The sequence below is a fragment of the Sander vitreus genome, chromosome 24 (genome assembly GCF_031162955.1).
Source record: "Sander vitreus isolate 19-12246 chromosome 24, sanVit1, whole genome shotgun sequence".
NCBI classification, from domain to species: Eukaryota; Metazoa; Chordata; class Actinopteri; order Perciformes; family Percidae; genus Sander; species Sander vitreus.
In genome coordinates, this window is record NC_135878.1 from 8369872 (window position 1) to 8395807 (window position 25936).

General features: G+C 39.4%; 1 protein-coding gene across 2 annotated transcripts; it reads right to left on the reverse strand.

Moving 5' to 3' along the window:
- Nucleotides 1–28: 28 nt before the first annotated feature.
- Nucleotides 29–22373, reverse strand: LOC144512677 (putative ATP-dependent RNA helicase an3). Of its 2 annotated transcripts, XM_078243519.1 has the most exons (19): nucleotides 22062–22373; nucleotides 20313–20364; nucleotides 18079–18123; nucleotides 17521–17577; nucleotides 16757–16957; nucleotides 16000–16102; nucleotides 15428–15550; nucleotides 14646–14745; nucleotides 14398–14533; nucleotides 14164–14261; nucleotides 13469–13567; nucleotides 13198–13358; nucleotides 12895–13039; nucleotides 12128–12272; nucleotides 9174–9355; nucleotides 8940–9057; nucleotides 8659–8812; nucleotides 7976–8100; nucleotides 29–7400 (listed from the first exon to the last, which is right to left on the reverse strand). In XM_078243519.1, exons 1-19 carry the CDS (start codon nucleotides 22104–22106, stop codon nucleotides 7321–7323), a joined length of 2169 nt encoding a protein of 722 aa, XP_078099645.1. In that variant the 5' UTR covers nucleotides 22107–22373; the 3' UTR covers nucleotides 29–7320. The 2 variants fall into 2 exon arrangements, with proteins under 2 accessions (XP_078099645.1, XP_078099647.1); XM_078243521.1 differs by lacking the exon at nucleotides 18079–18123.
- Between the last annotated feature and the right edge of the window lie 3563 nt (nucleotides 22374–25936).

Consider the following 25936-nt stretch of genomic DNA (forward strand, 5'->3'; position numbering starts at 1 on the left):
TCTGGACACTTGTTTTTTGTACTGCGTGTTTCTACAAAATGGTCTTTGATTGTAACATCTGTTAATTATTTTTTTTTAATCCAAACCTTGGCATATATGGTGGTATTGTCTCAAATTTTGTTTGCCAATTAAAATGGCTGTTTATGGTTGATTATCAGTATTGGCAATGGAACCTGTCACACAAACGGGTTTATGGATCTGATACTGAGTCCAATGTGACTTTAAAGGTAACCTATGTAGGATGTTTCTTTTAATATGTCACAGTCGCATTAACTGTAATAAAACTGTCAAGTGCGTCACTCTGTGGCCTCGTGTGACTCCACGTGCACATCTTTACACATTATTCTATTTGACCAAAAATGGAAGAGCCCTGTTATGGCAAGTGGGGAGTACAAATTAGTGTTTTAAACAAACTATTTCTTCTAATAAGAACAAGGGACTGCCACCTCGTAAGATAACTCCCGTCTTTCAGAGAGGTATTTAAGGTCCAATTTTGCTTAGACAAAAGCCAGTTTAAACTTTCAGAAAATGTAAAGTGCAAGTGAAGACGCACAACTGCACAACGCACTGCAAAAATAGTCTGGTTAAACACGAAAAGATGTGCAAGCAGCATGGGTTGCTTTGTATTGGCCTTAGACAGAGAATTGGTGTATTGGGATTTCTGAGAGATGATTTGAATCAGTTTTGGCACCAGTGACATTTTGCACAAAATCACAAGTTGTTACGGTGACATATTTAAAGAAATCCCTACACGTATCTTTAACATTAAAAAGCTCACACTACCCCAGAAAAATAGAAATTTTCACTCATACCAATGACATTCAACATTCAAGTGCCAGTGTTTTTGTTTACTGTCTTTTGGTCAAGTCACTTTGTAAAATATCAACTTTTGTATTAGGCTTATAAAAATAAATATTTCTCAAAAATGCTTGATAAATTACACAAACTAGCAGCGAAAGTAGACTCGAGAACTCTGTGTGCAAACAGCCGATTCCTACGGTTGCTGTTCACTACAACTCCACCTGGTCCCAAAAAAAACCTGTTTCATATCTGGAAGAACCTTTCTATACAACACACACACACACACACACACACACACACGCACGCACGCACGCACGCACGCGCTCACTAAACCATGGAGAAACCTCTTCTTTTTGACACCTGGCTGTGCTACACTTCAAACACTCTCACTCACTCCTTCGTACCTCTGAGGTTTTGAAGGACATGTACTACAGAAGACTTTAGTTGAAAACTAAACTAAGTAACTGAAGTATTTTCTGTAAAACTCAATGGGATTTCTACAACAGAGGGGCCTGCAGGCCGCAGCAATGGGAGCATAGCACCATAAATTGTTCACGGACAATCAAAGCACTCCTGCTGGGAAGTTAGTTACCTTAGTGACGCAACATCATTTGCCATGGTGACACCGTCAGTGTCAGTGCGTCTGTTGCCATGGTAATGCTATGTACAGTGTAACAAACTTCAATATCTTCTCCATTAGGGCTGGGTATCACCCTTAAATGTAAGGCATCAAAGAGGTCTTTAAAATATTCAAAAACAAAAAACTAAAGTGCTGGATTTCTAAATGAGAACTTTTCTTTCAGAGGATTTAAATGGAGCATAGTCTACTTTGATTAGAAAAGCTGGGAATCAAAACAAATGTTACATTTAAGCTCACTTACTATAAAGGGTTTGGATTCATTTACATGATTCCCACACTACTGAGTGGTAAAAACCGACCCGCTATGGCAAACAATTAACTTGAATACTAACAGCGAGAGACACCAAAGCCATGCTATCTGCTCTGTGAGGCTATCTGTAGGTACAGCTAAATGCTAACAAAGCATGCTAACTTCTGAATGAATGGTTTCTGAATCCGTTTATGCCATCAATTGCACAACAGCTCTTAAACGTTGACACGGGGGGGGGGGGGTGTATAGTGACGCCACATGCATACCCACTCCTATTGCATGCATTCATTTCTATATTTCTACTATTAAAGAAATCGTTTATGAAAAGGTTTTGATTTTTCATCTGTATTGAAAAAAAATACCCAGCCCTAACCAACACATTTCAGTCTTAAATGAATCAGTGATTCAGTCACCTCAAGGCACCGTGCACACGTCAGACTTTGGGCTGATTTCACTTGTGCCAGTTTCTGCCCTCGCCCTAAACGGTGCACAGACAGAAAATGGCCCTAACACAACTCAAGCAGAGAATTTCAGTGACAGCAAAGGGAAAGCAAACCACAAGTAGTTGAGCTCTATTGCACTTACTGCAGAAGTTCAGTGCCCAGGGGGCATTTTGACAGGGTGGGATGGGGGGGTTGGGGTTGGGGCACAGTGGTAGTAATTTGTTGCTCCAACACAGTTCAATGGTAATTACAGCTGACAGATAGGATCTGTCTGCCCTAGAAAAACACCTAAGTAAATTGCATATATATGTGCGTATTCTGAACAACACTACTGGACAAGATTGCTCTACAAACAAGATGAAAAGATAAACTGAAAGTTTACCTTCCATGACTCCCTGCTGTAAAACTCACATTCCTATCTGCACTATCAGCAGTCAACAATTAGCTCATATCTTGTATTATATCAGCAATTCCAAGCATTTTTAAATCACAGCATGTGAAATGCGCAGGTGTTCCTTCCTTTATTCACAGTTATCCTATCTGCCCCCTAGTGGCTGTTAGAAGGCACAGCAATGTCTACACACTGCACCAGATTCATTCTAGTGGCTTTGCCTCTCACTCTATGTCCTTCTGAAAAACATATACCTTTGAATTTAGGCAGCAAGAACAGCATTTAAGCATACTTTGCATTATTACTAAAACACAAGAGACTGCACAAGTTTCTGGTTGGCAACAGCCATATCCTCTCACACAGGGAATAGGACTGTCAGTTGACAATTCAGTCAGACATTAAAACTGTGCTATATTTAAAAAGTTGGACTGTAACAAAATCCGAGTGTATATTCAACTGGAAGGTAACAAGCTTCAGTCGTCTGCCTGTGCAGATCTGTCTCCTCATTGTTTAAAATTGTACAGTTATGAAACAACTGCCAACAAGACAGCTGTTTTAGAAAACTTCTACATGTAAAGGTGTCCCCAAGACTATTAACAAGAGTTGTGTTGCTGTGTAAAGTGTGTTTTGACCTAAGCAAATCCTTCATAATTGATTGTCATTTGCAATGTTATCTTCAACTTAACTTATTGTCCTGTTACTGAATTTTATCTTCCTGCTGGTTATTCCTTCATACTGAGAAGCAACAGCTCTCTCTAAGATGGAGGCTATCCACCATTGCTGCCGGAGAAATTAAAATGTGGTATTTTAATATCACGGCCTCAGAAAATGGTGCTAAAATCATCTATTGGGACACCTCAAACACAGTTCTGGTCAACAATTAAAATCGCTGTTTTAACTGGTGTTTATAGTAATTTAGCCTGAATTTGACTGCAAGTTGAACAATGGCGACAAGACAACGCTCTGTGCTACAAAGACAGTTAATCTGACACAGCTGAAAGATAATGCAAACTTAATTACTCATTTTCTGTTTTTGGTTTGTTTTGAAGTGGTCATGGGGAGCAGTTGGACATTGTGGAGTTTCATTTTTTTTTCCAACATTGCATCCTATATCAACTGTCCTTGTATGTAGCCCGCTCTTTAAACCGGCCCCTCATTTTAACCACTAGAAGGTGAAACGGGTTTAGTGAGATATAGTATAGCACTGTCTGCTTGAATCCTGAGTCCTCCAGCATTACTCAGCCTGAAACTCTTCAAAAAATGATGTCAAAGCCAACTAGTTTCCCGAAACTCCCCTACTAACTGTACTCAAGGGAAATTGATCCGACACAAACACGACCTCTGATTAAAAAAAGTGGTCTAAAAATCATAGATGACGGGAAAAATCTGAGTTCTAACATAACTAAAGCCTGCTGTAGAATTGTATCTATTTGCTGGGCATTTTTAACTCCTTGACCAAAAAACAACAACACTTGCATATGTTTTATTGCCTTGGTCCCGCCTTGTCATTTGTCAAAGCCAGTGGGCAATTTGAGGGAATCTGCCTTATGAGCATTGATTTGTAAATCAATTCCCGTTATAGGTTTTGGCATGTGTAAACGCGTATTTTTCTGTAAATGATATCGCTAAAGAATAAATCTGCCGACCATGTTCAAATTGCCCACTAAGCTAGGCTTACCAGACACTGCCTGGTCCGACGTCGAGTGATCAAACGTGATTTTCTACACTTGTTTTTTCACTTGTAGTTCACATTCTTTTTCAGTGGAGATTCTTCTCTTTTGTGTGAAGAAGAGTTGTACTATTTACATTTAATCTATATTTAACTTCACTAAAGATGTTCATGTAAACAAAAACTGTTAAGACCCTGATATAAATTAATTTTCCCACCAGGTAGCAACAGAGGATTTTTCATCTTATTCTGCTGCTAATTAACACAGTGGGGGGATTGGACTTTTACCACTGAACCGTCCAAATGTACAGTGGAGTTCCTTTTAGAAGTTCAATCAGGGATGAAACATGGATGTCTGGTTTCACAGCAGGGCTAACGAGGGATCAGGCATTGATTACATCACCAAAAAAAATTAATAAATCATGTGATCTTCTTACATGTTGTAGCCAAAGATTTTCAGTTCTGTTGTGCCACTTTTCCACTAGCACACTTTATCGGCCCTGTATCTTACTGTGCTATGTGCTAGCTGTCTTTTTAACATTCGTAGCAGTGCTAGCCAAAGTGCAGCACACACCAGCCTGACATACAGACAGAAGTAGCATAGAGCGATAGAACATAATAGGCTTGTATGTGTTGAATGAATTGTAAGAACGGGAGTGTATGCAAATCTTAAGCACAAGCTACCTAGGTATATTTGGTGTGTAAGAGAGAAGTGCTCAAATCTGAATAAAGAAGATGGCGTCACAGTTTGGGGAAAATCTCAAACCTCCAACACATGATCCAAGTAAGCAATGCCTGTCCTATGTACACGGCTGGAATTGTGCTGTCCCTGCTGTGAAATGGGTTAGGCTAGATTATCCAAGTTTTTACTTTTGTCCCCGACCCCAACAGATCTTAACCTAACGAAACTGGAATGATTTATTTTAGAGAAGACTCTTCATGCAACTCTCCAGGATAGAGTGAGCGAGAAATTTTTGAACTCTTAAGCCTTTAAGTTGTGTATCCCCCTGAAAGAAGCTTTTGGCAAACAAGGGTTTCAATGTTTGTGGTGGAAGCGGAGCCTGTTTCCCAAAGCATGGTGGCACTAAGAGTCAGCTGAACAGCCACCGATAACATTTGGTTAACTGTTGTTTTCAGCAGCAGCCATGTAGTGGTTTTAAGGTCTACACTGTAAAAATGTTGTAGCATTGCTCACATCGCTGCTGGATATGGTCACAATATCCTTTCCTAGTTCATAGCATAGATAATTGTCGTACTGTGAAAAGATCTTATTTTGGCTGATGTTATGCGGGAGCACTGACCTTGAAATAATTGCTATGCTTGGAAACATTTATGCGATGCTCACCGGGAGATACCAAAGACTTCTGCCACATGTCAACTACATGTTTGAATGGTAAGAGAATTAACATAAAATGACTGCTGCTGCCCGCCAAGGCCAAACTCTCTCTCAGTGGCTCTGTAACTGACGTAACGTGACCCAACAATTAGTGACAAGATGCCTTTGAGAAACTCAAACTCACTCAAACTAGAGCTGTAGATATATGTGACATATAGGTCAATTAGTAGGACTTGGTTTGCCAAAAGCATAAAACCACTGTCTGCTCACTGGCTAGTAAAGCTTCTCTTTTGAATAAGACAAACGTAATGTCTTTTTTTTTAATTTTTTTTTTACCTTATTTAAAGTCACGCAGGGTGAGGGTATATCAAAATAATCTATAAATATGGTTGCAGTGGTATTATGCTTTTGGGAATCAGCTCATCAGAGACCTTCTGACGAATTTAAACTCCAATAAACAGATAAGGACTTGCTTTGAGTTTTCTCATCGCAGTTTTTGATTAGTTTTTATTTTTTTTTGCCAAGGTTTGATTTAGTTCAAGCCTAGTTTGTTTCCTTCCAAATATAAATAAAGAAAAACACGTTTAAACCCATACATGACATTAAATACACTTTTTTTTGTCACAGTTGGCCAATACTTGTAGCCACGTATGTACGTATTATGGCAATTAAAACAACGGAAATAAGAGACAAAGTTCAAATTCTTAAAGGCACAGTACAGAAACAAATGATCCTCTATTGTGTTTTGTTTCAAACAAAGAAAAATGCTGTTTGCAGTCCTAAGACTGTTTGCTAGCATCATTGCTAATGGGCGACAACGTCTGGCGTCCCATTGGCTGGGTGTTTCGGTTCGTCCAGCCTTGTCCCTTCAGTCTCTGTTAGACATCTTTCTCAGATCTCTTTAAATCAAGACTTCAATATGTTTTAAAAAAGTGAAAAGAAAAACAAAACTAAAATGTTCTGTTTCTGTGGCCGCTTTTAAGTATCTATCGTGTAAATAAGAGAGAATTCAGCCAGTTCCTATTTTTGAATTTATATGCAGACATTTTGCTCAGATTCAACATCTTGCCAATCTCTGCGCTATATTTTAGAAAAGTTTTTGGCCGATGATTTACAACACGGCCATGCGTTACATACAAAGATGACATGTGAAGGTACACGGGACGCCTGGCTGGCTTTGGGTGAATGCAGACAAAAACTAAATGAAGCCAAAACTCAAGTGAAAAAAAACTGGATTTCCCCCCCAGGTCTTCTACAGGTGTTTTGTAGAACTAACTCACTGTAAATCTTAAATGTCCATCTAATCTTAGGGGGGTTAAAAAAAACAAAAAACACCTAGAACTTTAATTCAATTGGTTATTTTTTCTCCAAGCACTTGCCACAGAGGGAAAATAGTTCAAAATGTCTTTACTGAAACTCAAGGATGGTGCTAGCTGGTAGCTAGCTAGTGTAAACTACTATTTTACACCAACTGAAATTGAAGAAATCCCTTTATACTGTGGCCTATTGTAAGAGGTGAGATTTAACAAAAATTAAGAAAGAAGAAAAGATGGGGGACATTAAAGACAAAGGTGGAGATGGAAAGGACAGGTAACTGAAAAGAATTAAAATATCTGAGTGCATAGGGATGGAAGGAGGGCTATATAAATGAGTATAAATAGTTTAATAACATGCACGTGGGTTCTTTGGGTTAATGAAGGGAAGGAGATGGATAAGGTCCAGACAAGTGTGGGGAAGGAGGAATCTGTGAGAAGAAGAAAGAGGGATGAGTAAAGGGGGAAAGGAGGAACCTAGTTGCCCCACCAGTCTACTTGAGAGTGTGAGTAGTTCCCTCCGTAGCCGTCGCTGGTGTAGAAGTTACCAAAACCACCTGAAAGGGAGAAAACAGAGCAGAAAATGCAACGTTAACAAAGTAAAAGGGTTCCCAATTAGCCAAAAGTAACAAGAAACTTCCAAGTCAGGTTGCAGTTCATTTAGTCTATATCCACGACATTCCACTTCCGGGATTGCTCCAGTGACACCAGAAATTCCGCCGGAAGTCCCTCTTTTCGGCTGGATGTCAGTTATCTCCTGCTTTGTTTGTGTTGTAATTTTAAACTCAGGTCGATTAATGAGGACTGTGGTTCACTGCTCCTCAGATCTCTGCAGGGTAAATCCAGACAGCTAGCTAGACTATCTGTCCAATCTGAGTTTTCTGTTGCACAACTAAAACAACTTTTGAACGTACACGTTCCACCAAAACAAGTTCCTTCCCGAGGCTATTTTGCAGCGGCGCCGTGGCTCCGTCCGGCCCAAGATGATTGTGATTGGTTTAAAGATATACCAATAAACCAGAGCACGTTTTTCTCCCATCCCAGAATGCTGTGTGGAATAGCCAGACCCTCTGGCAATACGAGACTACAGTTCATTATAACACACTAGTAGTTATATCTACAAGATCCTCACCTCCTCCAAACCCGCGGGTTCCTCCGTGTCCTGCCTGGTTGCGACCTCCACGTCCTCCAAACCCTCCAGCGGTGCCTCCGGCAGCCGTCTGGCGATAATCACGCGCTCCAAAACCACCAGCGAACCTGGTGGCATAATCAAATCCATTGTTTAAATAAAATACAAAGTGAACTTCACAACATTTGGACAACATCATTGATGGGCTTAGACCCTTAAATTCAAGATTCAAAAAGCTTTACCGTCTAGTATGTTGCCATGTTAGAAAATTTTATTTTGATTGAAGGCAGTGTGTGTGTGATGTGTCAGTGGCATGAGTTTTGTATATGTATTGCATTGGGTATGAAAGATTTGTTGTATAAGGACTTTTTAGCCAGAGGCACTCTGAACCTTCTTCCTGATGGTAATAGCTCAAAGCCATGGTGGAGGGGGTGGGAGGCATCCTGGATGATGAAATTGGATTTTCTTTCCACTGCTTGTATATAAAAGATCAGATGGCTGTTTTAGTGGAAGGCCTATGATCTTAACGGCTTGCCTGGCTATCCTAGCCAGCTTTCTCTTGCATTTGTTTGGTAGGAAGCTGTACCAAGATGTGATGTTGAAAGCGAAGACTCCATAAATGGCATTAACATGCATAGTAAAACGCAGACATTTACCATTTAAGAGGAGATAGTGTGTATGTATACCTCTTAGAGCGTCCTCTGTTGCTGCTCTTATGCTGGTGCTCATAGGCCAGGCTCTCAAGCCATGAGGGGACTTCTTGTTTGGCCTCTACCAGAATGTCCAGCAGGTCCTTAGTTATGTTCCCATTTTTATCATTAAAGAATGATGTGGCAAGCCCTGCAGGTCACAAAGTAGAAATTAATATTAGCAGTAAATCACAAGTAAAAATAGCTTTGAGTCTATCCCCATTTTAGATGATGTAACATGGCTTAATACCATTGACTAACGTTAGTTGTAGTCTTACCCAGGTTTCCGACACGTCCTGTACGTCCTATACGGTGGACGTACTCCTCTATGTCGCTGGGCAGGTCAAAGTTAATAACATGTTTCACGTTGGAGATGTCCAGACCCCGAGCTGCTACCTGAGTATGTACAAAAGAGAGAAAAAAAGGTCACTCACACTGTGACACACGTTTACATACAGTGATACTATTCACTTGGGCTGTAACCAATACAAGTTTTTTTTATTTTTACTGACCGCTGTGGCCACCAGAATGGGGCATTTTCCTGATCTGAACTGGCTCAGGGCTTCCTCTCGGTCTCTCTGGGAGCGGTCGCCATGGATACTGGTGCAGGCGTAGCCCTCCCGATACAGGAAGTCCTCCAAGGCGTCCGCGCCTTTCTTGGTCTCCACAAAAACCAGAGTCAACGAGTCTTTACCTGATGAACCGACAGAAGAGACACCTGAGGTTATTCATTAAGGTGAGTGTATAATCAGGGTGGTCGCTAAATATAACACAGAAAGCCTGTGCAGCAGCAGGGTTTTTCTGTTTCCAAAACCACAGATTTTGTAATACTGCAGAAGAAAGGTTGGGGGGGTGGGGGGGGTCACCAAAAATCATGAGGAATAATCTTTGAGTGAAGATTAGAATCTATGTAAAAGTGAACGCATATGAAACTTCACACTGGTCTTTTGTTGATGAGGTTTCTTGATAAACACATCAGATGACCTTCCAATTCTTAGGGATTGCTGATGACATGGCAAAAAAATAAGTTTCAGACTTCCCATTTCACTTAATGAAAGAACAACCAATCAAATTGTATACTCAACAAAACATTGATGTCAGCTTGCAAGTAGCTTTGTGACATTTTGATACAATTTGATGTGACAAAGTCACAATCTTTTTCAGGAAGCTTAAGCTTGTGTAATTGCCAGGGAAAACAACATCTGGATTCCTACAGCTGGCAAAAAAAAAATCCATTTAGTCAAAATGTAACACTTGAGTGGAAATTCACCATCTTCCTGTATCTTATTCCTTCATTTGCCATTTTCAAAAATAAGAAGAAAAAAAAAAAGAGCTGTAGATACAAAATATATTGCATCACACTGACAATCTAGAGATGCAAATCCTTCAGTGTATAATTGAATCACTACTGGCAGGTTATACGTCTACTGGTACGGCTGTTTATGTCCCTGGTATGATACATGAATCCTAATAATATGCACCTTAATTTCTTTAAATTTTTTCACATCACAGTACATTTTCTATGAACAGAATAGTGCAACAGGCAACAAGGAGTGCAGTGTGGGGGGGAAAAAATAAAAATAATTACAAAAAAACAATAGCTAACAGTATCAGCAGCACTGTGATGTTGTGCAGGCACTGTGACTAGAGCCACTGATGGAAAGAGTTTGGTCATAGTTCTTCCTCAATGCTCCATGAACATTACTAGCTGATTATGAAGTGGAGGACATTGGCCCACATTTGTATCCACCCGTTAGCTGTTGAGACGACAACATAACCAGACTCTCTCCATCAAGGCTTTCGGTCTGACATTAAGACACCACAGCAACATAATGTACATAAAAGATGCCACAAAAAAAAAAAACTGAAAAACTAAGAAAAGAAAATACAACAGGCATGTTTGATATAAGCTTAGCAAACCGGACCGATGAAATGGTACACAGAACCAAAAATTACTGAATAAACAAAAGGAGTCTCCGTCCACAGAGAAGAACATCAAAGGGCAAGCAAAATTATTTAAAATATATGAAATGACGTATACAAATGTCCCCATTGAGGATCTTACCAGGTTTCTCTATGTTGTCTCCAGTATTGTCCTGTACCTCGCTGGGGATGACTTTGGATAAAACCACATCAAACCACCAACATGTCAACTGCACTCAATCAGCAGTATTAAACCAACTCTGTATGCTTGGTGTTCCTGATGTACCCAAAGTTTGCCTCAGTTCACAAAATTTGTTTTACTAACAGCAGAAAATGGCTTATTTTCCCAAAAACAAAAAGTGTAAATTTAAATGGATTTCTACTGTAAATGGAAGGAATATTAAATAGTTGTTGAAAGTAGGGTTGGGTATCGTTTGGGTTTTATCCGATACCGGTGCTACTTTTAAAACGGTGCTGGTGCCTGAACCGAAATATATATATTTATAATGTATATAATATATTAAAAAAAAAGGAGCACAAAACGACAGTTGGCGACATTGAAGAACGGCTTGTTTATTGCTAAGGCCATATCGTCAAAATTAAATGATTGATTAATAATGTAATGACAATAACTTATAACAATGACTTATTTTACCAGTAAATTGCTGGTAAACGACAAAAACAAGGGTATTTTACAATAACTTTGAATGCACCACAAGGCTGGCAAGTTTCAAGTAAACGCACCGTCTATGTTGTTTTCCGACAACAGCAGCTGCAGTCAGACTGTTACATCCCGGTGTTCCTCTACAGGGAAATACAGTCACACTTTACACCGCTTAACGTAAGCTGTCAGCATTTTAACCATTGTGTTTAATCCAGCTACTAGCTAACAGTAACGTAGCATCCCATGCAGCGATGCTTCAGGCACCAAAATTTGGCACCGAAATTTTCGTTCTTATTCGGTCTCGTAACTACCGTTTACGTCGGAACCGGTGCCCTATTGGCACCGAGTTTCGGTACCCAACCTTAGTTGAAAGTTACGGAGTGGAAATGACATTTCTTTTTATGCAACATCCTGACTATTGCCTTACTGAGAAAATAATGTGTAGTTTGATGAAACCTGCTTGAGGTTTTCTGCTCAAGGAAAATGCAGACAGACTTTATCTGGGTTCTGAGCATGTTTCAGAAAGCAAAAAGCAGATTTTCTAAACCCTTTACCTGGAATATCAATTTTAGACTTTTTTTTCACTAAGTACCAAATTTAATTTTGTGAAAGTTCTGAACATTATTAAACAAAGTGAAAAAACACTGTGCTTAACATGAGACACAAGAATGTATTGGCTGAGATGGGAAGACGACAATATGATAATGGCAAAAGGATTGGGGAAATAAAACACCACATTGTGTGTATGTATAGCAGCAGTAGCTCTAAACCGATGTAGAAAAATCTATTCAGGTTGAAGTTAATGTGTCATAGCCTGCAGTGTTGGGACACATCTGAAGGTAATCTTAAAAAGCTGTTATTGTTATGTGACTGTCTCACCTGTAGCACTGAGCAGGTCCAGGAGGAAAGACCGCTTATCGCTCTCCTCCACCCACACAACCTTCTGAGTGATGTTCTCTGAGGTGGAACCCACTCTGCCCACTGCCAGGAAAATGTAGTCCTCCAGGAAATCCCTGGCCAGGATCTGGAAATGGAGCAGAAAATGTGTATGAATAGATTTTTAGCACTGGCTAGGCAAACAAAATTGTAATTTTACTATTTTCAATTCAGGTGCCTTTTACTGACATTAATACTTATAACCCCTGCTTAGCTCTTCTTTCAGTAAGGACGCACGCACATAGCCTCAGGGCTCTGGCGACACGGCGCATCCTGTTGTGCACTTTAACCCCCCAATGTAGCACAAGTAGACTTTATAATTACAACAACAACAATTGTTTTCCGTCAGATTCTTTTTACGATGAGGTTACATGATTGGCCACCACAGCGTGACGTCGAGTGGCGTTACTCCAAAAATTGAATCCGTTTAGATTTTTTGCCGGTTTTTTTTCCCGGCACCCCCCTGCGGCCCCACCTCTGCAGCCTAAACCCACCACCCCCATACAAATAAATGAGAGGACTGGCGTTTTCGCCGGAGCACCTGAGGCTATGTGAATGCAGCGAAGACTTCACTCTTGCAAGTGACCCTTATAGTCTGGCTACAGCAACAACAAAAATACTACAATAGTGCAAAACAATGGCCTATCAAAAGCATATTTAAGGGGAAAGCACACGCCAGATTTCTTTTTTTGGGAGTATTGCAATTGTACCTGGATCTCTTTAGGAAAGGTTGCGCTGAACATCATGGTTTGTCGGATGCCTTTGTGCGGCATGGTGTCCTGTTCAACGATGCGCCTTATCTGTGGTTCAAATCCCATGTCCAACATACGATCTGCCTCATCCAGGACCAGGTAGCTGAAGTGGAGAAGAAACAGAGGAAGATGTAGAGTGAAATGCAATTATAATCATACCCATCTCATTCTAAAAGACCAGTAATATCATTAAATTGAACCAGTCCATGAAAGAAAAACCCTAATTTTATCCATCGCTGCCTCCTCCTGTTCATGACTTACTTGCAGTAGTCTAGTCCAATCTTGCCCCGCTCCATCATGTCCACCAGTCTTCCAGGTGTGGCCACCAGCAGGTGGCAGCCTCTTTCCAGATCTCTTATCTGCTGGCCAATGTCTGCTCCTCCATACACAACACAGGGACGCACTCTGGAGCGGTAGGAAAACTACAGACAAAAACAAAAAGGTAGAACAAATACATGGGTAAATGTTTGTCCATTTCTTAGAATTTCATGCTTTTGTGTGTGTGTGTGTGTGTGTGTGTGTGTGTGTGTACCTTCCTGGCTTCATCATATATCTGCAGTGCCAGTTCTCTGGTTGGAGCCAATACCAGTGAGATGGGGAAGTGCTTACGACGCCCGTACTTTCCATTCTCCTGTAATACAATCACAACATTTCAAACGTGTTTTTTTGATTCACAGGAACCATGTTTAACTAAAATGAGCACTAACAATAATACTGTACACTAACAATGAGTGAGCACTAACATTCACAGTACAGGTCACCACTTATCAGGACTTACTAGGCCAGTGGATCCCTACCTGGGGGAGGTCACAATATAAATCTAAGACAAAAAAGAAACTTTTTATGACTTTTCTTTAATTGCCATTTGTTCCTGTGAAATACTTTTGGCCTATTACTATTTAGACGTAGGGATGTCCTGATAAAGTATCTTTGCCTGATTCATTCACAGGGGAAGCTACGTAGCATCTTGTGTAACTGTGGTCTTGTCTACTCTTATCTACCATTAGCCAATTACTTTTCAAGTGCGTTCATCTAAACTAAATGTAGTGTTTTTGTTGTTTATCTGGTGAATACACTAAATACAATTTAGCTAATCTAAAAAAAATACTTTTATAAAACATAGTTCAATACTGTTTGTTTTGTTTTAAATGCCCCTAGCAATTGAGCCATGCCTTTTTAATCCATTTTAGAACTTTGAGCAAATAAAGTGCCCTTATTTTTTCTTACCTGCCCAGATGCTTTAGCTGCATTAAGAGCTTCTCCTGGTCCATCGGTGTAGATCTGGCTGAGGATCGGCAGCAGGAACGCTGCAGTCTTCCCAGAACCTACAGACACAAAGCCAAACTCATCCATCAGAGTCATCCTTTCACAGTATTACGACTCTAACACCAATATATCACTTGGGTTTGTCTCTACAGATATGATGTACTGTATGTGTGTGTGTGTGTGTCTGTGTTCTACCTGTCTGTGCGCAGGCCATGAGGTCTCGCTTTGACTTGACAATAGGAATGGCATATTTCTGGACAGGGGTCGGTCTGGTGTAGCGACTCAGACCAATGTTACCCATGACAATCTCACCCATGTCCACATCTTGGAACTACACAGTACACACACACAGTCAAACACATTTACAAAACAGCAGTTGAAAGTAATCATGCCATTGATATATAATGTAATATTGTTGGATCCCGAATTAACAGTTAACTTACACTTTCGATGTGGTGAGGGCAGTTCTGTCCAGTGGCCTCAACAGGAATGTCATCGTATTTCTCAAAGTTAATCCCGGTGTTACTGGCGGCGAACAACTCACTACATAGCAGGAGAAAAGACACGCAATTTAACAATGACTGTCAATAAATACACTTATGTTAAAAAACAAACAAACAAACAAACTATGTCTTTGAATACTAGGGCTGTGCAATTAATCGAATTTCGATCGGGATTTCGATTTCAGCTCCTAATGATCACAAAAACAATGTAATCTGGAAAAACGATTATTTTGCATGTAACATTTTGCAAGTCAACTCTTATTATGTATTGTGTTCTGAAGGGGCATCAAGGGAAATTTCACAGTTCAAGGTGTTTTTACTGTTGATTTGTTTAACTGCTTTTTACGTTCAATAAATGCAATTCCAATCTTTCCAAAAGTCAATGAGTAATCGTGTTAAATAATCGTGATTTCAATATTGACCAAAATAATTGTAATTTGATTTTTTTCCCCATAATCGAGGAGCCCTATTAAATACATCTTTCTTTGATATAATTATTGTAATCTTAAATGAATGTCACTCACTGCTGTTTAATTATTTGGCAGATTTATATGGGTTATTCTAGGACATGAGACCCAATAAAATCCCAACAATAAGTCTAATTAAGTCTAATGCTGATTTTACAATCTATTCGTTGAATCATGATGCATGCTTCCAGAATAAACCAGATGTGAACAGTTTCCCCTATATTTCCTGCAGTAAAAGTAAAGGCACAGACTTACTGTTCAAGGCGTTCGTTACGTGGTGTTTGTTTGGACCAGTCTCCCTCTTCCCTGGACTCCTCCACCCAACGGTTGTTTCCTCCTCCTCCTCCACCACCACCACCAAATCCACCATGGTCAAACCTGAGCACAAAAAAAAAAGAGACAACGATACAAGATGTGTGATTCAGCTTCGATGTTTTCCCAATTCTCCAAATTACACTACTCTAGACTACAGTTTTTTTTACTTCATACTATGAATTTTGCATTTGCAAAATGGCCACTTCGCCTCACACTGCAGTCCTTGTTGCTTCTAGCACGCCAACAGGCCAGGGGCAGGCAGCAGCCATTGATCAACTATGATATAAAGTCACGCCACACGCTTCTTTTTATCTAACAGCAAAGATTTTTTACCAGGACAGCGTAAAAAACACACAAAGCATCACAAGAGGTTAACTTTTTGCTCTTATAGTGAACATGGCACCTTAACCTGAAGTTGTTTCAGTAGTACAGTGACAAAGAATAAAAAAAGAAAAACAAAGAAGTCCTGTGACAGCAGTTATTTAGTCTGTCTCTGTGTCTCATCTCCTTACCGCCCTCTGTTAGCATTGCCTCTGTCATTGAAGAATGCAGATTTCCCTCGGCTGTTGCCAAAACTGCCATAGGCGTCTTTAGCAGTGTTCCAGCCGCCCGCGTCTGACAGGAGAATGAACACAAAACTATTAGAAGAGACTTTCACACATGTATTAAGTAGTAAGGTTGGGCATCGTTTGGATTTTAACAATTCTGATTCCAATTCCGATGCTTCCTTTCGATTCTGGTTCTTATCGATTATCGCTTCCGATTCTTTGAGGGGTGGAGTTGAAACGAGTCACGTGTCTATTTTCACAAAGAAGAGGAACGTTTTATTTTGATTCAATGGTGGGTTGCAGTTTTACCGGGCTTTTTCAATGTAAAATAAAGCCACACCAGAGCGCTGCTTACTGTGCTCCAAGACTGCAACACAACAAGCGCCTGGCCGCTACGGAAACCAAAACTTGCGCATATTAAATTGGGAAGCGATGATCGGATTTGAAACCAAATCCTCTAAACGATTCCAATAAAGACACGATTCTACTGGAATTGTACTATTTGAAACGATTCCAAGTAGGAATCAGTTCTCGATGCCCAATCCTATTAGTACAGTCTTTGGACTGATACGGAAAGTATGTCTGCATAGATAAACTGCATGACGAATGATGATTTTCATCTGATTTTTAAAAGAAACACAGGTCATGTTATCTGCAGAACAGATCATAAACTATGGAAGAAAAAAGTTTTGAAGTTTGGTTAAGCAAAATAAAATCCCACCTTTATTTTCATAGCCACCGAAAGCCATTGGCTGTGCTGGGTTGATGGGGTTGAAGGCTCCGCCCCTGTTGCCACGGTAACCTCCTCCGACGCCACCTCGGCCCCGCTCCATACGAGGCGGGCCACGGTTAAACGTGTTGCCAGCCATGCGGTTGTCATGGTAGCCATTGACAAAGTTGTTGCGCCCCCCGTCCCAACCATCTGCAGAGGGAGAAAAGGAAAATAATTAAAACAAGACAACGGCCAATGTGGCCTAATATACATTTCTTAAAAAGAATACATTTTTCAAATGTATTTATAATTTTAAATATAAATGCTGAATTTTAATATGAATATTCATATAAAATAGAAGAAGCACTAAAATCCCTTTGTCCAGTGGAGTAACTGTCACATGACATGGAAGCTATTTAAAAACTGCAATTATTTTCTATTAAAATGTTTATGTAAAATAAATGAATTTCGCATTAGAAATCAAAATAGGTTTGCAATATGAGATCAATTTAGTATATATATATTTAAATAGTACATTTCAATAATATGCTTATATCATCACTGCTGTGAATACAGACATTGTTTTAATTCTTCTTCATAACACATAAGTGATCATGATCACAGACTACTTAATACTCCTTTCTTCACTTCACTGAGAGGAGGAAACCAGAGAACATACTGACGAGTGATGCTAAATTAAGGAATGTTCTGGAATAATATGCAATAAGAACAAAATGAACATCAGTGCATGGTAACAAAATGGAGGAACTTACAGTTGGCTGCGGGCGCTATGGTGTAGCCACCAGGTCGACCAGCAGCAAAGGCATTTCCTGGTGGACAGGAGGACAGTGTTTCAGTTGTGGTTTTTATCATTAACAAATGCACTTAATAAAAAAAAGGTACTCTGTGGAGTTTTTGACCCCTAGTATCATTATTCAGCAATGATTTTTTTGTCAAGCGGGTCCCCTTTTCGTTTGTATTGTGCATGCATACTTCGACACAAGCATGCGGGTGACGCGATTCACATCCTGCCAACCGTTTTCACACTATTCCACTGACCAACAGCTGACTGCAGTAATGTATTTGTGCAAAGAAACGTAGTGATGCACCAGCAAAGGCACGGAAGAAGGCGACTGCTAGCTAACATGGACGGAAACAATGCTAGTCAGAAAAAAAATCTGCTTTGCAATTATTTTATGAGGAAGGAAATACACTCTAGGATTCACACAATGTATTTTGGTGAGTAACACTAAATGTAAACATAACTTAAAGTTTTTGTTTGTTTACAAGAAAACTCCACAGGACAGCTTTAACTTGATGATGCTACACACCATTTTTGGAAGCGTCGTTCCGTAAATGTGGAGGAATATATCGCCCTGCAGACAGAGAGAGACAGTGTCCAACATCATTTAATGTATTATTAGACTTTAAGGACTTGATTTTAACTTATTAAAATCTTTTGAAGCACCCCCAAAATTCATTGATTTATGGTGCACATCTGAAGCTAGAAACCATGGAAATCCAATATATATTTCCAAACTCATCACCTAGTTTTTCTTGTCAATGAAACATTTAACCCTCTGAGACCTGCGGGAGCATAGAAGCACCCGGCCCATATTACTGTCAGCAGGCTGGGTTCTTCAGCTACAGAGTGGAGATACTGGTATCATATGAAAGTAGAAGGTCTAAGGCATCCATTGGTACCAACCATAACGCTCCGAAGTAGGGGTGCAACGAATCACAAAACTCACGGTTTGGATCACAGTTTTCATTCACGGATTGGATCAATTTTTGGACCAGCACAAAAAAAAGGGGGGGAATTTAATGAGTTATTAAAAATCTAATGACAATAACAACTTATTTCACCAGTAAATCGCTGCTAAACGACAAAAACAGATAAGGGTATTTCACAATAACTTTGAATGCACCACGAGGTTTACCAGTTTCAAATAAATGCACCATTTGTTGCCTCCAACGTCTGTTTCGGAGCCTCAGAGAGCACCGAAATGAGGGATCGAAATCCGCGTTGCTATTCCGTCTGGTAGATACCAGTCGTTTAGGCACCAGTGCCATATTAGAAGGGGATTTTAACATGCGCCGTTCACGTGAACAGAAAATTGCGTTGCCTGTATATTTTCACGGCAACCCTCCATAGAGATGCATCAGCCTACTTTAAGTAACAGCAATGGTAAAAATGTATTTCAAACTATTATAACAGTTAAACTTTGCAATTGACCGCGGTTCACATGCTTTCCGAATCGTGAGTGTTGATCCTTACGGGCCAAGGATCAAATATGGTCCGTTACACCACTACTGTGAAGTTAGGCTAGATTTTGGTAAGGGAAAACACGACCATTTCAAAGGGCTCCCTTGACCTCTCACCTCAAGATACCTGAATGAAAAAGGGTTCTGTGGGGACCCACTAGTTTCCTCTTTGCTGACTTTATGCTAATCGCATGCCGTTTTTGTCATACAGTATAAATATGTTATTTTCGTCTATTCTAAAAATAGTGTATTTAATTATGTCTGCACACTGGGGTCCCTAACAGTATTGCAATTGCATAAATTGGGTATGACTGGAAAGCTGAGACTCCTGTGGATTAAATGAGCCCAATTGTATTCATGTGTGATGATGTCAGTCCCCATAGTAGCCATTCCATTGTAGTGAGACCATTTTCTGAAACTTGACCTCACTGTATAAAATGACCTGTTGTGACCTCTAGGATAATCACAGCCTCATGAAACGTTACACTCACAAACTAGAGACATATGGCATTCAGAGATGTATGGCTTCTCACAGAAATCTCCTAATGTCACAAGTTTTTGATATCAAATCACAGCACGGATTTTTCTATGGTGTTTCCTTAAGGTCTTGGTGTCTTAATGTGTTATTTTTTAACACTTAGGAGGGGCTTAGGAGACCGTTTGGGCTTTAGTAGAAAGGGGGGGGAGGGACTGAAAAGTTGTCGATGTTCAAATTCTTTGGCTAAGTCCTGGATCTTCACAGTCCAACCTACAGCACCTTTAAGCATGAGAATGGCCATCATATACTTCCATTATAATGTTCTAAGTCCCTTATACACTCTAAACTTTCAAAATTGAATAGGTGTCTAACCAGAAGACAATGTTTATTACACATGTACTACTAGAAACATCAGCAACATCACAGATTAATCAGGTTCCCAGCTTTCAGATTATGGACACCACTTCTATGTGGCATATACTGTTGACCCTCTATCTCCACCTAAAGATCCCCTATCCCTTCCACAAAGACAAAAGTGTGTCTATGTAGGTCTTAGAGGGTTAAACTGTACTAAATTGCTACAGTGGACAGATTAGTTTTATTAGTTTTTTATTGTAGTACTTCTGTCAATAAAGAAAAAAAATGAAAATATTCCCTTGGTTGCTTTCCTGTCCTACCCAATGTATTCCATTAGGAGTACTTACTTGTTTGTGGCCTCATTATCATAGTTTATTACGTGTGGACTGAGGTAAAATGTTCAGGTTTGTGGGTGTCAATGCACATTGTGTCAAAAGAAGATGAGAAGTTCTAAAGGCTGCTTACGGTTAGGTACTCCACCTTGTCCGTCTGCCGCACTTAAGTCTAGGACAGCGAGCTGAAGAAACAGATGCATATAGTCAGCAAAAACAACACCACCACTTAGTAATTTTCAGCAGAACAAACTATCTTGGCTTGTTCTAAGTGTTTGAGTTTAGAGAATGCTGCTTCTTGCAGTAGGTGACACCAAAACCTCCTGCCTACTTTAAAACTAAAGCAAACAATGTATTTTTTTGTATATCCATCAGAATAAGCAATGTACAGTGGCTAAGGCTGATTAAAAAGAGGAATTTAAAAAAAAAATTTTAGCCTTTTGAATTAAAATAGCCCCACATCATCACATCCCCTTCACCATACCTAGAGATTGGCATGGTTTGATTTCAGTTAGCCTAATAGCTGGTTTGATTTGCATTGAGACAGTCTCTAGTTATGGTGGAACTTTATCAGGATGCATAGTATCCTAGATCCATGAAATAAATGGCCTTTAAAAATAAAAATCTGCCTGCCTCAATGGGAATTTAACATAGGGGTGTACTTACTTATGCCCCCTGTATTTAAAGGAAGAACTTTTTTTTATTTACGATACATTATTCATTCACAAAGAAAATTGGTGTCCTTAAAGGTTAGATTTTTCCTTTTTATTATTATTAAGGCATTAAGATCAATTTCCAAAAGATGATTTTTTTTAATTCCTCTTTTTAGTCAACTTTAGCATGGGTTCATCAACTTATGAGTGCCACTGTAAAAGCTTTGCTTACACACGTGCTTCAGCTTGTGCGTCTAGCTTTGTCTGAGCAGAGAAACAAACTGCTGTTCAGGAATCTTCTGGCTTTTATGCTTTTATTTCCATAAACTGAATTTCGGTCTTGGGGTTGGATGCACTACTTCTACTAAACTGCAGCAACATTAAGTTAACTTAGCTAATAACAGGGATTGGATTCTCCATAAATAAAAACCTTTCCAGTGCACTGCAGCTTTTTTTTGCATCCTAAATGAAACAAATGATATACAGTAATGTTGTGCATCCAATGCTCTTGTAGACATTTTGCTAAGTAGACCTTTCCAAAACATCAATTGAGAACATACAGTACTTTTCTATTGCCATCCAACTGTCTAACCAGTCAGACACAGCTAGACTAACATTACGTTGCTAGTGACGCAGAAGAAATGAACCTTCTTTTTTTTTTAAGCGGGACGCAGTCAATATAAACTATGCATGTATGATCTGAAAGCCAGCGGACTAAACTGTCAAACCCCGCATTGTTTGTGTGCACGACCCGCTAGCTCCATCTCTGCATAGCTCCATTTTATTATTGTATCAGGCTGCAAGAGAAACGCAGCGAAGATAATAGTTAATGAGTGCGTTTCATATGTTCACACGGGTAAGCCGACGGAACCACTCGGGCGTAATTGGTAATTTGTGTCTTTGTCCACATTCTAAAGCATTTACCAGTAGACCACGGCCTTCTTAAATCCTTGTGGACAACTCTGATGTAGTACACATAGCTAGCTATAATCCAACAGTTGAAAAGGCGGAAGAACCAATAACATTTCCCACGTTTTATGGTTCGTTCCCCGCCCCGCAGCCACTCTTGGCCATGCGAGTGTAGAATTGAAGTGCACCCAACGCTAGCTAGCACGATAGCAACTCGTTAGCATTGTTTTAGGCTAGCCGGTGAGCTAACATTTATTCCTGCTGTTATAACACTTTTCATCAACTGACGCTGCAAGACACATTTAACTGACACAGCTTACCTGCTGCTCTAGACCGTGGACATTTTCGACGGCCACATGACTCATAACTATTGAATATGGAGGAAAAATGTTGTCGTTGAAAAAAGGACCTCTTTGTTTGCCGGGTTTGTTATTTCGCCTTTGCCTCTGCCTTCTTTCTGTGGTTACGATAGATGGCAGCTATTTCATTAGTTTAACAGCTAATATGTAACTTTGTAAAATGCTATTCTTGAATTTTACGTGATGATAAATTCCTTTGCTACAAGGCAAACTCAGCTGATGTCGGTTTGCTCTTTAGCTGAAGCTGAGATGAAGCCGTCATGCACTAGTTAAGCAAGCCTGAATAAAACAGAAAAAAACATCCGGTTGTGTCAAAATAAATGTCAACACACATGAGTAACATTTTTGCTCTACTGTGATTTTGCATGTCTACATTTTACCTTTGGTATGTCCTTTGGGTGTGTAAGCCATAACAGGTTTCTACCACACCTTCCCATGTATTTTATATTTCTTCAACGTGATTTGTATTTATGTGTGAAACAAATAAACAAGTTGTCATTGGCACATATAGGCCTTCTGTAAGAATCAGAATCAGAATGAGATGTATTGTCAAGGTAAGTTTATAATTAAGTTTATTTCATTCTCATTTCATAAACATATGAAAATAAAACAATGATAAAACCATAGAGCAAAGTAAGCTACTGCAACAGAATATAAATATTACAACAGTACAGTTTTCAGGGCTGTACAATTTTGTGCAGGGTTCATAGTATATATAATATATGTATTAGTGTTCAAAAGTTTCATAAAAAAATAAGTGTAGAGTTAGATTTAAGAAGAAAATAGGAAAAAAAATGCAGAGAAACAGAAGTAATTGTCATATCACAACAGTTTTTATGAGTGATAATTCCCCCCCCCCCCCCAAAAAAAAAAGTCCACGAAATGTGGTAGAAAACTGACCACGGGTTTTAAGGGAGATGAAGATTCTTAGTTGGGTAATTATGGAAATGTGAAATATTGACAAAATAATATCTGAAACTATAAGGTAAATCTTTTTTTATATATATATATATATATATATATATAAATATATATATATATATATATATATATATTTCGTTTTAAATAGCCTACAAAAGTTTGGGATTGAAGAATGTTGATGTCGAAAATAGTCACCTGCAAATTAAGTACATTCCACATAGGGTAATGGTTAGCTATAACCAGGTAACAGGTCCTTTAGATAAAATATTTCAATATTTAATTTATGGTGCAACTTAATTTCCTTACTTCCGGTCCGCCGCTGGCTAACACTCCCTAGCTTGACCGATGCATCTAATCCAGGCACCGCGAGACTTTAATCATAGTCTGTCGCGATATTGCCACGAAAGTGAGAAAAAAAAAAACAATATTATGTGTCCCCAGTGGAGCGCAGTGTAGATTGTCGGTTGTCTTCTTTTTCAATCTTTACTTGCCTCTAAAAAGTTTTCAAAATAGGTTTTACTACTTTTTATATACTGATATACAAAGATTGTTTATGGAAATTCCTATAGCCTATCAGTTAGCACTCTGCACGTTACAAACCCCATTAAAACATACTTTATATTCAACTATATAAAATATAGTAAGCCATATAAGAGATTTTGTGGAAATTGACAGGGCAGATAATTTGAAAGTACTTGAGCCACTGCTATAAAACTGTTAAAGCTTTCAATATGACAATAATGAACATTCAAAACATCCAGTGTACATCTGTGAGCATATACAAGTCATTCTATTTTCCCCTTACTGGCTGTAATATTATTTGAGGACTTTGCCAATGATGCTTTGCCTGAAATTTTGCTTTACCAGCATCATTGTAATGTTTGTTTAGCCTTTGATTTGTACCTTACGTTGCTGTTACTCGTTGCCTTCTCTTCTATTGTGGTTTTGGTTGGTGTGCATGCTGGCAGCCTCAGTCATTTCTAATAACTGCATGCAATCTTATTCGAAACAAAAACAAATTCTCTAAAGCAGTTTTAAGAATATGTGTCACATGTTGTTTTTGCGATCATACTTGTTTTTAAAGACTGCTCTAAGGGCCAGTGGTGTGAACAGACTCTCTAAGCGGCATGGGCAAATAGAGTGGCACTTCTCTAAGTTGCCTATTGGACCACAATTGGCATCCAAACTTTAAGTCAGACTCAAAATCAAATCACCCTTGTTCGTACATGTCTTCACGTGGAAATAATACACAGAATCAAATTGATATTGCTTTATGTAACAGTTCTTCCATTTCTTTATTTGCTTTCCAACCCCTTCACTGCTGAACAGTCAGAAGAATATGAAGGATATGCACAGCAGATGGAAGCTGCAATTGTCTTTCAGTGATATCTTTTATCATAAAATGAGTCTCTCTTATTTTCAAGTTTAAGATTGTTCTAAATCACCTTGGCTTGCAACAGTGATATTATGGACCAGTAAAATAAAGCATTACCTTTTTTGCATTCACTAAAGAAAAGAAAAATAAAGAAAAACACACCTCAGTGTAAAGAAAATCAACAGCAAGTAATACTGTAGCATCTCCTGTATTACCGCAGGTAAATCCCATTCCCCCCCCTCTTATTCCGTTATAACGTGGTCCACGTTCATACAGTATGTGCCCTAAAGAACCCATTTCCACCTGGCATTAACATGCAACCTCAATCTGCATGTCAATACAAGATATGCATGCAAAACACACCGCAAACTGATTACGATCAGATCAGCGAGACCACATCTGGAGTTGGTCACTGTCTATGATTTCTATATTAAGATTTAATACCAGGTGTAAATGCAAAGAGCCGTGATCAGATATTGGCATATCCAAAAACAGATGGCATGTTAACACCTGGAAGTGGTAAATGTGGCTCTGATATGATTTCTGTGTAGTCTACATGATCTTGGTGGCACCGCTAAGAAAAGACCAGCCTGGTCCAACAGAATTCCGTGAAACGATCACGAACTGTTAACACCACATTACGTGGTGGTGTCACGGAATGTGTGAAAAATTCCATGTGGCCACCACGGAAAACAATGCCAATGTAAAGTCAATGAGAAGGTGACGTAGCATTAAGAGCGACTATGGTTGCGAGTAGTATGAAAGGCCGAAAATCTGCGTAGGGAGGCTGATTCGGGTGGGGAACTCTTAAATGTCAGTTTACTTGTCAGAAGGGGAACTTTTAATGTCCTCTGAGAAAACCCTGGTGATGTCATAATGATGTCATCAGATCAGGGTAAGGCATGGACACTACAAATGTATACTAGAAAGTCTGTGTTACAAACTGGGGGTGTGAAGTTAACCTTGGCGTTCATCAGGTGGTGCTAATAATGCTACTGGTTGCATTATGGGAATTGTAGTATCAAGCATTTTTGGAGCTTTACCCACATTACAGTATATAGAGACTAAAAGTCTGGGTATCTCAACCTCTGTTGTTTCAATTTTGGCCATTCTTCTTTAACCTGTCAAGCAGGTTTACTGCACTCAAGTGGAAGTTGTGTTTTTTTTCCGTTCTGTGCATACGCGTTGGTTTTTCTGACACACTACAATTCACACTCTGACTCACACTTTTCCTGGATGTTTTTTGATTTCAACAACTGGCTTACCATATTAGGGGGTGGTGGTCTACCAAAATAAAACACTATATGAATTCCAAGCATGTTGTAGGTTTTAAATTGTGACCCACACACACACACACACACACACACACACACACGCACACACACACGCACGCACGCACACACACACACGCACACACGCACGCACACACACACACACACACACACACACACACACACACAGGAAATGTATTCAGTAAGTCAAATTGAACACAAGCTCAACAGCAGGTTACTCTTTATACAGTTACCCTGCTCACTATTCT